The 12,758-nt window shown below is 41.3% G+C and overlaps 1 protein-coding gene across 3 annotated transcripts in view; it reads left to right on the top strand.

Annotated features, from left to right (window-relative positions):
• The window catches only part of ctdspla (CTD (carboxy-terminal domain, RNA polymerase II, polypeptide A) small phosphatase-like a), a 69,832-nt gene that overhangs the window by 45,012 nt on the left and 12,062 nt on the right, over positions 1 to 12,758 (top strand). For 2 of the 3 annotated variants that reach the window (XM_060899896.1, XM_060899897.1), the window contains exons 3-4: positions 304 to 336; positions 9,651 to 9,752. In XM_060899896.1, coding sequence (XP_060755879.1) covers positions 304 to 336; positions 9,651 to 9,752 — 135 coding nt within the window. The remainder of the gene's footprint in view (positions 1 to 303; positions 337 to 9,650; positions 9,753 to 12,758) is intronic. The other variant, XM_060899898.1, reaches the window with a different exon arrangement.

Here is a 12,758-nt window from a genome sequence, read left to right as displayed (position 1 = left end):
GTTTACTCCCAAAAGCCTCGCGTTCTGCAGCGGAATGTCCCACCAATTTACAAGTGCACACGCTCTGAGCTAACCTTGTTTCAGACCACCTTCTCTTTAAAAGGAGCGCATAAATTCATGCGAACTTGGTGAACCTTGAAACAGAGGGAATCAGTTTACACTCCAGTACAGGGCGCCTGTTCATGGCCTAGCTGTAGCTACAGTATAAGCAGCTTAATGCTTACATTCTCCAAGTGTTTATGTTGATGTTTTCTCTCTCTCTCTCTCTCTCTCTCTCTCTCTCTCTCTTTTTTTGTTTCTCAGTGTGATCAGGTCCAGGTTATCCCTATCCCCAGTGTATGGATATCTTACTCACTATGCCTGCCTCCTTGTGCCTGCGTCTGATGTGAAGCTTTGCTTTTTGTGTCTGTCCTACACCTTTTTTAATCATTTCTTCATCACATGCCAATCTATTCCGAACCCATTCTCTGCATTTTTAATTAGTTATTATGACATGAGAAACCCTAGTTTCTAGTGACATCATGCTCCTAACTCCAGAATTATTGACACCTTTCAAGACAATTCGTTTGAGACCTGAACACACAACGCGCCTCATTCATCAAATTTGATTCGTAAAATGTTCACAGGAGTATTTGCATGAGAAACGGGGTATTCGTGAAAGTCTAATAACTTCTTAACTCTTTACCCCTTAATGACGACATATGACAACCCCGTGTATATCCCATAATGACAACATATGATGCCTTGTCAAAACCTTGTCTTTAGACTTTTTTTCTTGTAAATATGTTCTCAGGGTGAACAGTATATACATATACAAGGGTGGCTGTAGCAACTGCTTTAAGGGGTAAAGAGCTAAACGTGTTTGAGTGAGTCTGTGTACAAGGAATTACATATCAAGAATCTCATTAATGTAAACGTTAAATCACTCAGTTATTTCAGTTGCACATAGGAACTTAATGATTTTTTTTTTTTAATGAAGCTTCATATTAATGACCTTAAAAGAAGGCAATCCAGAGCAAATCTATAAATTTAGGCAGATAAGACAAATCATTCCATTGACAAAAGTAACGGTGCCCTGTAACAGGAGGAAAAGTTGGTGTGCATGTTGATGGGAGCCAAATCGCTTGCAGTGGCTGAGCTGCTTTACTAGAAAATGTAGTTCTTGGAAATTCTCCATGTCTGTTCTATTGCATGGTCAGTGCATTTTTTTTTCAAGCTGCTGGAACATAAAATGAAGTTGTTTTCTATTTTATTGCTGGTGAAATGAAATTGAAATGAATCTCGCAACCTTATTATATAAACGGGATTACATCTTGAGCCGTGCAGCAGAGAAATGAGTCGATAGAGTCTTGCTTAAATTGGTATCAAATCCATCCATCCATTATCTGTAGCCGCTTTATCCTGTACAGGGTCTCAGGCAAGCTGGAGCCTATCCCAGCTGACTACGGGCGAGAGGCGGGGTACACCCTGGACAAGTCACCAGGTCATCACAGGGCTGACACATAGACACAGACAACCATTCATACTCACATTCACACCTACGCTCAATTTAGAGCCACCAGTTAACCTAACCTGCATGTCTTTGGACTGTGGGGGAAACCGGAGCACCCGGAGGAAACCCACGCGGACACGGGGAGAACATGCAAACTCCGCACAGAAGGCCCTCGCCGGCCACTGGGCTCGAACCCAGAACCTTCTTGCTGTGAAGCGACAGTGCTAACGACTACACCACTGTGCTGCCTGGTATCAAATCAATAAATCGATATTTCCCATCTATAGATAATCACTTAATGGTTAAAAATCCAGTTTCCCAAATAGCTTTTGTTTAAATGTTTTAATATTGTCATATGGCAGCTACCAACCAAGAAGTCTGAAGGTTAACACTTGCTTCTTTCCATCTTTTCAAACTGCTGCACGATGCAGCGTAAGACACTCATTGGAAAGCGCTCTCTGCCCTCTTCCACATACATGAGCTCACAGACGCCCATGAATGGCAGGTGTTACTGTGATTGACAGGAGAGAGAGAGAGTTTGCCAAATGCACATATTGGCAAATGCTTTTCTGTTGCACCACTTGGGAGCCCGTTAGTGTTCTTCCTAGTAGAAGATTTTTATGTTCTTATCAGATATTTATTTTTCATTTAGCATACCCAAACATCTACCCAGCACCTTTAGCCGGATATACCATGGCAATTTAAGGTGTGCACTAGCAAGTGACTAAGTGACCTGTCATTCTAAATTTTGCATAAATTACATATAAGGTGGGGCGGCACGGTGGTGTAGTGGTTAGCGCTGTTGCCTCACAGCAAGAAGGTCCGGGTTCAAGCCCCGTGGCTGGCGAGGGCCTTTCTGTGCGGAGTTTGCATGTTCTCCCTGTGTCCGCGTGGGTTTCCTCCGGGTGCTCCGGTTTCCCCCACAGTCCAAAGACATGCAGGTTAGGTTAACTGGTGACTCTAAATTGACCGTAGGTGTGAATGTGAGTGTGAATGGTTGTCTGCGTCTCTGTGTCAGCCCTGTGATGACCTGGCGACTTGTCCAGGGTGTACCCCGCCTTTCGCCCGTAGTCAGCTGGGATAGGCTCCAGCTTGCCTGCGACCCTGTAGAACAGGATAAAGCGGCTACAGATAATGAGATGAGATGAGACATATAAGGTGGTAAAGTGACAAATCCAAACGACTGGCTTGACGATTCCTCTGACTCCTATTCCTGTGCTGGGTGTGGTGCAGTCCGACCTTTCTTTCACAACTTTAGTTTCTATTTGTTCCAAATTGCCATTAATTGTTTGTTCGAAGCATGTGCTTTCATCTTATCCTGTCATATACAGTAAAACTTCTTATTAAATGTATCTAGAGGGATTACAAAGAAGAATATAGCTAGGAATCATATACCGTACATGGCAGAGATCACTGCGAATCTCCTATTCAGCCAAGTACAAAGTCTAGCCTGCAGTGTAAATCGGGACAGCCAGCTTGCAGACTAATGCATGTGTGGCAGGTGTGTGTGTGTTTTTTTTTTTTTTAAGATCAGGTGATTCTAGATTTATCTGGGTGAATTAGAACGACATTCTTAAAAGGGATTTTTTTTTTTTTGGGGGGGGGGGGACTCATTTAAAAAAAAGGGCCTTGGATTTTTAGGGGGTTCATAAAAGAATTAAAACACTTCAACAACCACTCTCTATCTCTATTCACTTTTCCTCATTTCTCACTCATTCCAGCCACTTTATATCTTACATCCTCTAATACCGCTCTACCCAGAATTACATTTATATACCTGCATTTTTTTTTATTTGCTTTTTTTTCCCCCTCCACTTTTACTGTCTTTGATGGGAATCGAACTCAGGACCTTCTGCTTTGAAGTCCAACACTACACCACAGACAATTCAGTTACAGCAAAGAAATTAAACATTCCACTCAGTGGCGGCTGGTAGTCTTTCAAACAGGGGAGGCTGGTCGGTTACGATATTTCCAGATTTTAAAAGAAAACACATCAATTTTGCCCATACTCTTGCCTCTGATCTGGCTGATTGTTGGCAGGGTCACAAACTGTGAAATAACAGGTTCTTTTGGCCCATTAGCCTACTGTCCAATATACATGATGGTGGTGTTGGGGGGGAGGGGTATATTTTAACATTTTATATTTTAAAATTGTGGCATGTTTGTTTAAAAATTGATCATTATTGAAAGCAGCTCTTTGTCAGGAACCTCAGCAGTAACAGCAGAGTGTTCTGGAATAGGCACAAGCACTGACCTTGGGGAGCCAAACATAGAGCTGGGTGCCACACATTTCATTCAATGACACTTTCCCTATATTTTACTTATTTTGACTGAGAAATGTTTTATTGACAATTTTGATAACCCTTCACTTTTAATCCAGGTCTGTAGTGTGAAATGTTCTCGGCTGTGTTTTTGTTTAAAAATGTTTTCCAAATTGTAGCTGTGTTTAATTCATATCCAGAAAAAATGTATATTCCAATATAATATACTCAGCATAAACATTTTAAATAGATTCTATATTTTTGGTCCATCCATGACATATTACTAAAGTAGCCTATTTACTATTGTTGATGTGGGTCACTTGCTGTTAGCCAATTCACTTTCTCGTACCAGGAGAGCTGAAAGGAACGAGTATTATTCCCTACCTTTTTCACCAAGTCAATTTGAGGCGTTGGTCTACCCTGCTCTTTAATTTTAATTTTTTTCCTTGAAAGGAAGACTGGCAAATGGCTTCGCCAAAATTAAATCAGCAGTGCTTGGCATCCGTGCGCAGCTTTCTTGCTAGCTGACTAGCCCCCTCAAGTTCAAGTTCAGTCACTCAAATAAACGAAATTTCTGGAACTAAGATAGCAAACTTGACAACACTATATTTACACTTTATTTACAATGAAAATATATACAAACTAAAAAAGCTGGTAGAAACCGTATGTAATGAATGAAATCGAAATGTAAGCTGATCTCTTACAATACACCACAGCACTTGCGAATCCGCATGGGACTGAACTGAGATTCACCGCTGCCTGTCTATATTTGAAACGAGCTGTCAATCAAAGAAAATATCCGGCCGCTTTCACCAATCACCAGTCTCCTCACGGAAACTGCCATGTCCCTCCCACTGTGAGGCTCGGAGTCCGTAGGCGGGCATTTTCGCAGTATTTGTCCAATAACCGTCTTGCATTTTGAGATTGAAAAGCGCATAGCTCCCAAATGCCATTGAAGTCCACTGAGGCTGGGAGTCCGTGAGACTCCGTGGGCGGGCGTTTTCGCAGTATTTGTCCAATAATCGTTTTGCATTTTGAGATTGAAAAGCGCATAGCTCCCAAATGCCATTGAAGTCCACTGAGGCTGGGCTGCATCGCGCTGTCACGAGGGGGAAAAACTCACGCACACATTAGGCGAACTGGGGAAAGTTATAACGGAATGATTTCGCACTGTAGTTGGGTTGAGCACATATATTTCTATGATTCTGGATCTGAAATAGCAATGTTATAAGGTCGGCTATAACATAAGCCTAGCGCAATTCATCCTACACGATGTTCGTCATTTTTAGAGGAGGCTGAGCCTCCCTCGTTGTCTTAGAGCAATCGCCTGTGATTCCACTAGATTACCCAACCCTAACTCCTAATTCACCTAGGTCAATCTAGAATCACCGAGGTGAATCCAGATTCACCTGATTTTCAAAAATCACCTGTAACGCATGCATTATTTTAACTTGGGTTCGCTTTAGAACCTACTGCTGTTTCTCCTCGGAACTAAAAAACAAGCAATGGCAAGAGGCAAACTACAAGTGACACGAGTGACCTTTTCTTCTTCCCCTTGTCTCAAAAAAAGAGATCACTCTGTCTTATTCTATGATTTAACCTTAAAACGCACTGTTAGTTTATAATTTTAGCTTGTAATTCATTTTAAAATTCGTCACCATGGGGGAGGGGTGGGGGGATGTCCTGAAAGCGTCTCTGGTGAATGAGGAACCCTTCTGGCGCATCGAAAATTTAAAGAAGCTCTGTTTCCAGGCTATAAATGTCGTAGAAATAATAATCAGTTATTATAAAAGATGAGAAGAGCGGAATACTAAATCTTGAGAATTTCATTTCTCTGACCAATCATATAAGCAGCACAGTGTTTTGGGGCTTTTCTTTGGGTATACATTAATTACGTATCTCATACTCTATTCTCACATCTCGAGTCTAAGCAGCAGCTCAGCTTTGTTTTACTCTTCATTTGTTTTTCGTCTGCCATCCTGTTGAAGCCATGTTATTGGTTTGATTTGCATGATCTCTGCTTTTTGTAATGCAGAAATGAAAAGGAATTTGGACAGCAGATTTCCTCAAATCACTCTCTTGCCCAAGGAAAAAGAAACTAAGCGCTTATGTACTAACAAGAGATAAATGCCAAACAGATGTTTGTCATATTTTGTAGTTATAGCTAATGATGCTTGACAAAATAATGATGTAGCAGTTTGCTATCAAATAAGGACAATTGCCTGCTATTTATGCAATCCTCCATCTGTATTCTGTACGGAATGTGCAAGGGAAAACACGACCGGATAAACGTCATATTAACATCGTTTAGGCGAACGCTTTAATGCACGTCTGTTTACTGGTGCTGCAGTAAATGCCAAGGTCACGCGGAGTTTAGTTACAGGGATAAGAAGGCTCAGGTGCGTTCGATGCTAAATGTTAGATTTACGGATATGTGAAGATGAAACCGGTTGTAACCTAATCACAAGGTTTTTCAATCTTAGAGGATTTAAAAAGTCATAGAAACAATGGTGTTCACTCGGAGAACTTCGTAGACGCAGGATAAGAGTGAATTGATTGGGATTCCTGATTGATCCAGGAGTGTTGACAGCATTTGATATAAATACATTTGGTGTAGCTATCAGGCTTTCACATGTCCTAAGCTAAAACTGGTATGCTAATTACTGAATGTGGTGAATAAGGACCCCCCATGGTCAGCATCGCTGGCACCGATACATCACACAGCACGCAGTTCGTCCTTCATTGCCTTTGCTTCTTACACACCATGATGTACTTCTGTATACAAATAGAGACACGCAGAGCCACACGTCAGGCATCTCCCATAATACCCACATACTGCATAAAGGGCTGCAACGTCTCTATACAATGTACACAATAATGCAATCATAACTGTATACACTACCGTTCAAAAGTTTGGGGTCACTTTGAAATGTCCTTATTTTTGAAAGAAAAGCACTGTTCTTTTCAATGAAGATCACTTTAAACTAATCAGAAATGCACTCTATACATTGCTAATGTGCTAAATGACTATTCTAGCTGCAAATGTGTGGTTTTTGGTGCAATATCTCCATAGGTGTATAGAGGCCCATTTCCAGCAACTCTCACTCCAGTGTTCTAATGGTACAATGTGTTTGCTCATTGCCTCAGAAGGCTAATGGATGATTAGAAAACCCTTGTACAATCATGTTAGCACAGCTGAAAACAGTTGAGCTCTTTAGAGAAGCTATAAAACTGACCTTCCTTTGAGCAGATTGAGTTTCTGGAGCATCACATTTGTGGGGTCGATTAAATGCTCAAAATGGCCAGAAAAATGTCTTGACTATATTTTCTATTCATTTTACAACTTATGGTGGGAAATAAAAGTGTGACTTTTCATGGAAAACACAAAATTGTCTGGGTGACCCCAAACTTTTGAACGGTAGTGTACATTGGGCTCACTGTTGGAGTAAAAATGCTGCTAGTAGTAATGAATTTAATGAATAGAACTAATCCTGAAAATGTTAAAAAATCAAATGGTGAAAAGCTACTCAAGAAATTCCTTAACTAATGGCTTTAAAAAAAAAAAAACAACACATCTACCTGTTGATCCAGCAAATCTGAAAATATTTGTGATGTATATCTGCTAATCGGGGCGGCACGGTGGTGTAGTGGTTAGCGCTGTCGCCTCACAGCAAGAAGGTCCGGGTTCGAGCCCCGTGGCCGGCGAGGGCCTTTCTGTGCGGAGTTTGCATGTTCTCCCCGTGTCCGCGTGGGTTTCCTCCGGGTGCTCCGGTTTCCCCCACAGTCCAAAGACATGCAGGTTAGGTTAACTGGTGACTCTAAATTGACCGTAGGTGTGAATGTGAGTGTGAATGGTTGTCTGTGTCTATGTGTCAGCCCTGTGATGACCTGGTGACTTGTCCAGGGTGTACCCCGCCTTTCGCCCGTAGTCAGCTGGGATAGGCTCCAGCTTGCCCGCGACCCTGTAGAACAGGATAAAGCGGCTAGAGATAATGAGATGAGATGAGATCTGCTAATCGCTCACCTGCACGTGTTTTACTAGTTTGTATGTCGAGCCGTATAACGCTGAGACTTGCACAAAACTTTACCTTTTTAATACTAAAGATAAATTGGGTGAGGGATGCTTACCTGTCTCTCCTGTCTCGGACGTCGCTACTACTAACCATTTGGAGCTTGACTTGGTGTCGACGTTCCGCAGGACTGTATTTCTGCTGTATTTTGATTGGGACCTGAAACTGAACAACTTAAATAATTTATCATTTATCAAACTTGGCACAAACATATTTATACGTAAATAATTCGTACAAGTGTTTACACGAGGCATTTTGTGTTCGTGAAAATCCTGTAAGTTCGGAAAATCGTTCGTATCCTACTCGTGCTCCTGAGAGTGTGAATTTATGCATAATAAGACTCACTAATATAAACTTCACACTGAGCAGCTTCAGATTACATAATTTGCATGAATTACTGCACTCTTACATATGGAATATCCCATTGAGTTTAAATTTCTTTCTTTTTTTTTTTTTTTTTTAAATTACATTGACAATATTTAGTGAAAAGTCCTTCAACTTATAGAAGAGCTTTGGAGTCTCTATCAGAAACACATCCTCATACTAGTTCATGGTCCAGGACTAAAAACACCATAAAGTACATTTTTTTGTGAAAATCGTGCTTTATGTTAATGCTGTAAAATAAAATTAATAAAAAAAGAAAGGAAGCAAGCAACACAAACCTATAAATTAAGATGAATTAAACTGATCATTCAGTTATGGCAAAAGAAACGGCGCTGCATAACCAGAGGGCTGGTCAAAATAACATCCACTTCGGTTTTACAGACTTGACCCTGATAGCTTGGATCACGAAATGAGCAATTTGTGCACTTTACCTTTTATGGAGTTTTGCAGGTGTCACTAAATGCAAATGAGCTGTGTAAGGAATGCAGTTTACTGGTGATTAAAAAGGCACACGTGAGTAGGAAGAAAACCAGCCGTTCCGAAACATTTGCAAAACGTTGTGGTGGAAATTTTTTTTTAGTTCAGTTAGTCTTACGCAAACAACTTACTGTATATCAATGATGAAATGAGGCCCATTGTCTTATACTTTTTTTTTTAATCTCTGGATTGTTGATTTAAAAAAAATGTAGTGAAGTGTGGTTGAGTATTTTATTAAAAAACGACAACAAAAACAACTCGTGTATGATTTTTGAATTATACTCAAAAATCTACCTGTGCAGAGAACCACGTAGTAAAGTTCTGTAAGGAGAGTACACGTAGTTCGTTACTTTCCATCCCTGCTATTAGACTGAGAGAACGTGTGTGTGTGTGTGTGTGTGTGTGTGTGTGTTCACCCCCTCAGGTGAAGCCATCTGTGTGCTTTTCATACCAGAGGACATCCTCACATTAGTGCTAGGTGTCATGTCTCTCTCACACACACACACACACACACACACACACACACACACACACACACACACTCCCATGTCCACTATCCTTCTTAATTATACATCCAGATTGTGCTTAATCACCATGACTTGGCAAAGGAGGCAAACATTGGGGGAACGCTATTATCATAATCCTCTTGATTAGCCCGTACCCGAGAGCCTCAGGAGCTCCTCCTTTTTTTAACACGAGCCACAGGAAAAAAATCACAGCAGGTAACAGCAGGCCAATGTCACGAGCGACCTGGGCCTGAAATTAAAGCTATAAAGCTGTCATGGTTTGTACGGCAGACAGCCTTCAATTTGAACTGCACTCAGATCTCCTACAGTAATGACACTAACTCTGATTCCTTCTTGCCCACAAATCACATTTGTTTTTTTTTCTTTCTCCTCTTCTGTCTTCTTGTCCTTTTCATTACGCTGTCCTCTGGGTCCTGTATGCTCCGTTTCCCCTCCTCAGTCTCCAGCCAAATACCTCCTACCTGAAATCAGCATCACGGACTACGGCAAGAACTGTGTGGTGATCGACCTCGACGAGACCCTGGTCCACAGCTCCTTTAAGGTACACCACACCTTCTTTACCTCATCATGGATCAGTATTGCTTCTAAATATTTCACATTTAATCCTTTTTACCCTAAACAGCCAGCTCAGATTTGATGAGTAATACGAAGTGGCCGCAAGGTGACCAGAATGTGACGACTTTTTTAAAAAGAGTTAGGAAACATTTGTTGTTGTTATGACCTTCATTTTATCCACGAAAGACATCCAAGTTTGATTAAAAGCCAAGGAATTATGCTGTTTTAATATTTTTCTTGTAGAACAGGTCTGACATTTATTTGTTCTCTAATCCGGTGGGAAGTAAGTGAATCATCGATGATTGATTGATGATTGTCAGCCGATACTGTTTGTGTCTAGTTGTATCGTCACGGAGCTGTGTAGTTGTTGTTGCTGTTTTAATCTGGTTCGAGGTCTCACGAATGAGATATTTGTTTTGTTAGATTTGTTTGAATGCTTTCAGCAAAGTGATGAATAAAATGCAGAAATGATAGAACGATATCTACGGAGGTAATCGCCCAAATAAGGTGATAAAAATACACTCATCAGAAGCGACCAGATGTGGTGATTTTTGTTCCGTCCATTCTATTGTAGATGGCTAGCTAAAGACAGTAGGCTAGTTTGCATTTTTATTTTTTTATTTTTATTTATTTTCTTTGGGCTATAACAGCTCTAACAGTCATAACTCTCTGTAGTACTGAGATACTACGATACTAACCAGTTTGTCAGTCCACTCCTGGTGTCATTCCAGTTTGGCCATACTTTTCTGTTTAACCACATTATGCGTTTTTTTTTTTTTTTTTTACGTTGCCTTCAGTTCCTTCTGAATGTTATGTTATGAAAGGACTCTACACAACCAACAATACAAAATGTTCTTCCACAAGGAGCTTGCATAATCTTTTTTGACCATCATCATAATCGCTGATCACACATTATTACAAAACCATGCATTACAGCAAATCAAGTGCAGAAGTTTGTATCCCCTCAGGACAAAATAGCTTTTTTTTTTTTTTTAAACTAAGAACTTTAGTGCACTTTAACATTCCTTCATGATCATAAATAACAAAAATACAACCACAGTGTATTCTTGGATGGTAATAATAATTAAAAAAAAAAAAAGTCAAATGAATTCCCTAATATCACAAAATAGATATGGAGAAAGATAAATCTCAGGGATTTATTATGTATTATAAATTGTAAAACAAAGATCCATTTCTCTTTGCATCACCCAGGAAACATGGGGGATGCAAACTCTTGTACTCAGATGTATTTGATATGGAATGCAAGCTATGAGCTCATCACCGAGCTACAGTAAAGTATTTCACAATCACTCGTAATCCATAGAGTGCTCTGAGGCTCAGCCGCAGAAGATGGTGTGTGTTTAGCGCTCAGCTTGGGATTAAAACTCCCAGCTGAATGAAATCCTCTGCTGAGATTTACTGCTAGTCTGGGGCTTTAAAAAAGGTTCCCCTCAGGACGCACCTGCTCACCCCAGTGACCTATTTATTACACATACATACGTATATGTGTGTGTGTGTGTGTGTGTGTGTATCTCATCTCATCTCATCTCATCTCATTATCTCTAGCCGCTTTATCCTGTACAGGGTCGCAGGCAAGCTGGAGCCTATCCCAGCTGACTACGGGTGAAAGGCGGGGTACACCCTGGACAAGTCGCCAGGTCATCACAGGGCTGACACATAGACACAGACAACCATTCACACTCACATTCACACCTACGGTCAATTTAGAGTCACCAGTTAACCTAACCTGCATGTCTTTGGACTGTGGGGGAAACCGGAGCACCCGGAGGAAACCCACGCGGACACGGGGAGAACATGCAAACTCCGCACAGAAAGGCCCTCGCCGGCCACGGGGCTCGAACCCGGACCTTCTTACTGTGAGGCGGCAGCGCTAACCACTACACCACCGTGCCGCCCGTGTGTGTATATATGTGTATATATAAACGAACTGAAGCTGTTGACCTGTATCAGCATGATTTCATGCTTTGCACTGCTGTCACATGATTGGCTGATTGGATAAGTGCATGAGCAGATTTACAGGTGTTTCTATTAAATTGGCCGGTATGTAGTACAAGTGTGAGAGAGAGAGAGAGCTACATACTGTATGTCTGCACTTACTTGGCTGAAAGCAAGAAGTAGGCACAAGTGTCTCATGTTTGAGTTCAAGCATGCACACAAATATTCACATCCATGCAGATGCATATAAACACCCACACGCACGCACACACGCCTCACTGAAACACATTATACAGACGGCCACACAGATGTGCTGTTCAGTAGTACTGTTTATCCTGACTATTGAGAGAATGTGAGTGAAAGTAAAGTTCTTTCCCGAACAGTAATGTGTCCTTTAAAATGTCCGCCTGGCAGCCCGTCTTGTTGCTGAGGAAAGAGAAGGGAGGCGCTGGCTAAAAGAGAGAGGCCCAGAGAAAGGGAAGGAGAAAAGGGATGCATGCCTTTGTGCGCGCACACATGCTTACTCGCGCCCTCACACACACACACCACATGTACAAATACACCCATTCTGCCACCCACACACACTACATGAAAGAATACAGAGGACTGTACCCAAGGGCGTGTCCCTGAGGCGTACTGTAATGCACAGCCACGTGAGGGCATATTTAATATATATACACACCCATGTCCCCACAAAAACCATGTTTTTTTGGGTTGTTTTTTTTTTTTCATCAGCTGAAGTGTGCAAGATGGGGTCTGGTCTTGCTGACTAATTGCCTGTTGAGGGCCACATATTGAGTTGATTTTGTGCCTGTTCACTTGAAGGTCAAATGAAACTGCAACATGCAGTTGAGAGAGAAATCAATGCAGAGATTATGGAGAAGCCTGTAAGAAAATGGATTAATTGGAGCGCGTGTTCAGCCAGTGCAGTTGACCAAATGTCAGAAATAATCCAAAAATACTTGACTGACTGTTTTTGTATTGTAGTCAGTCACAGGCTGAATGATTGACTAGCCAGAGCTTCTTGGCTTCGTGA

Source organism: Neoarius graeffei, chromosome 19 (assembly GCF_027579695.1).
Source record: "Neoarius graeffei isolate fNeoGra1 chromosome 19, fNeoGra1.pri, whole genome shotgun sequence".
NCBI lineage: Eukaryota > Metazoa > Chordata > Actinopteri > Siluriformes > Ariidae > Neoarius > Neoarius graeffei.
Note: the sequence above shows the minus strand (reverse complement) of the source record. Positions and strands in the feature narration are given on the sequence as shown.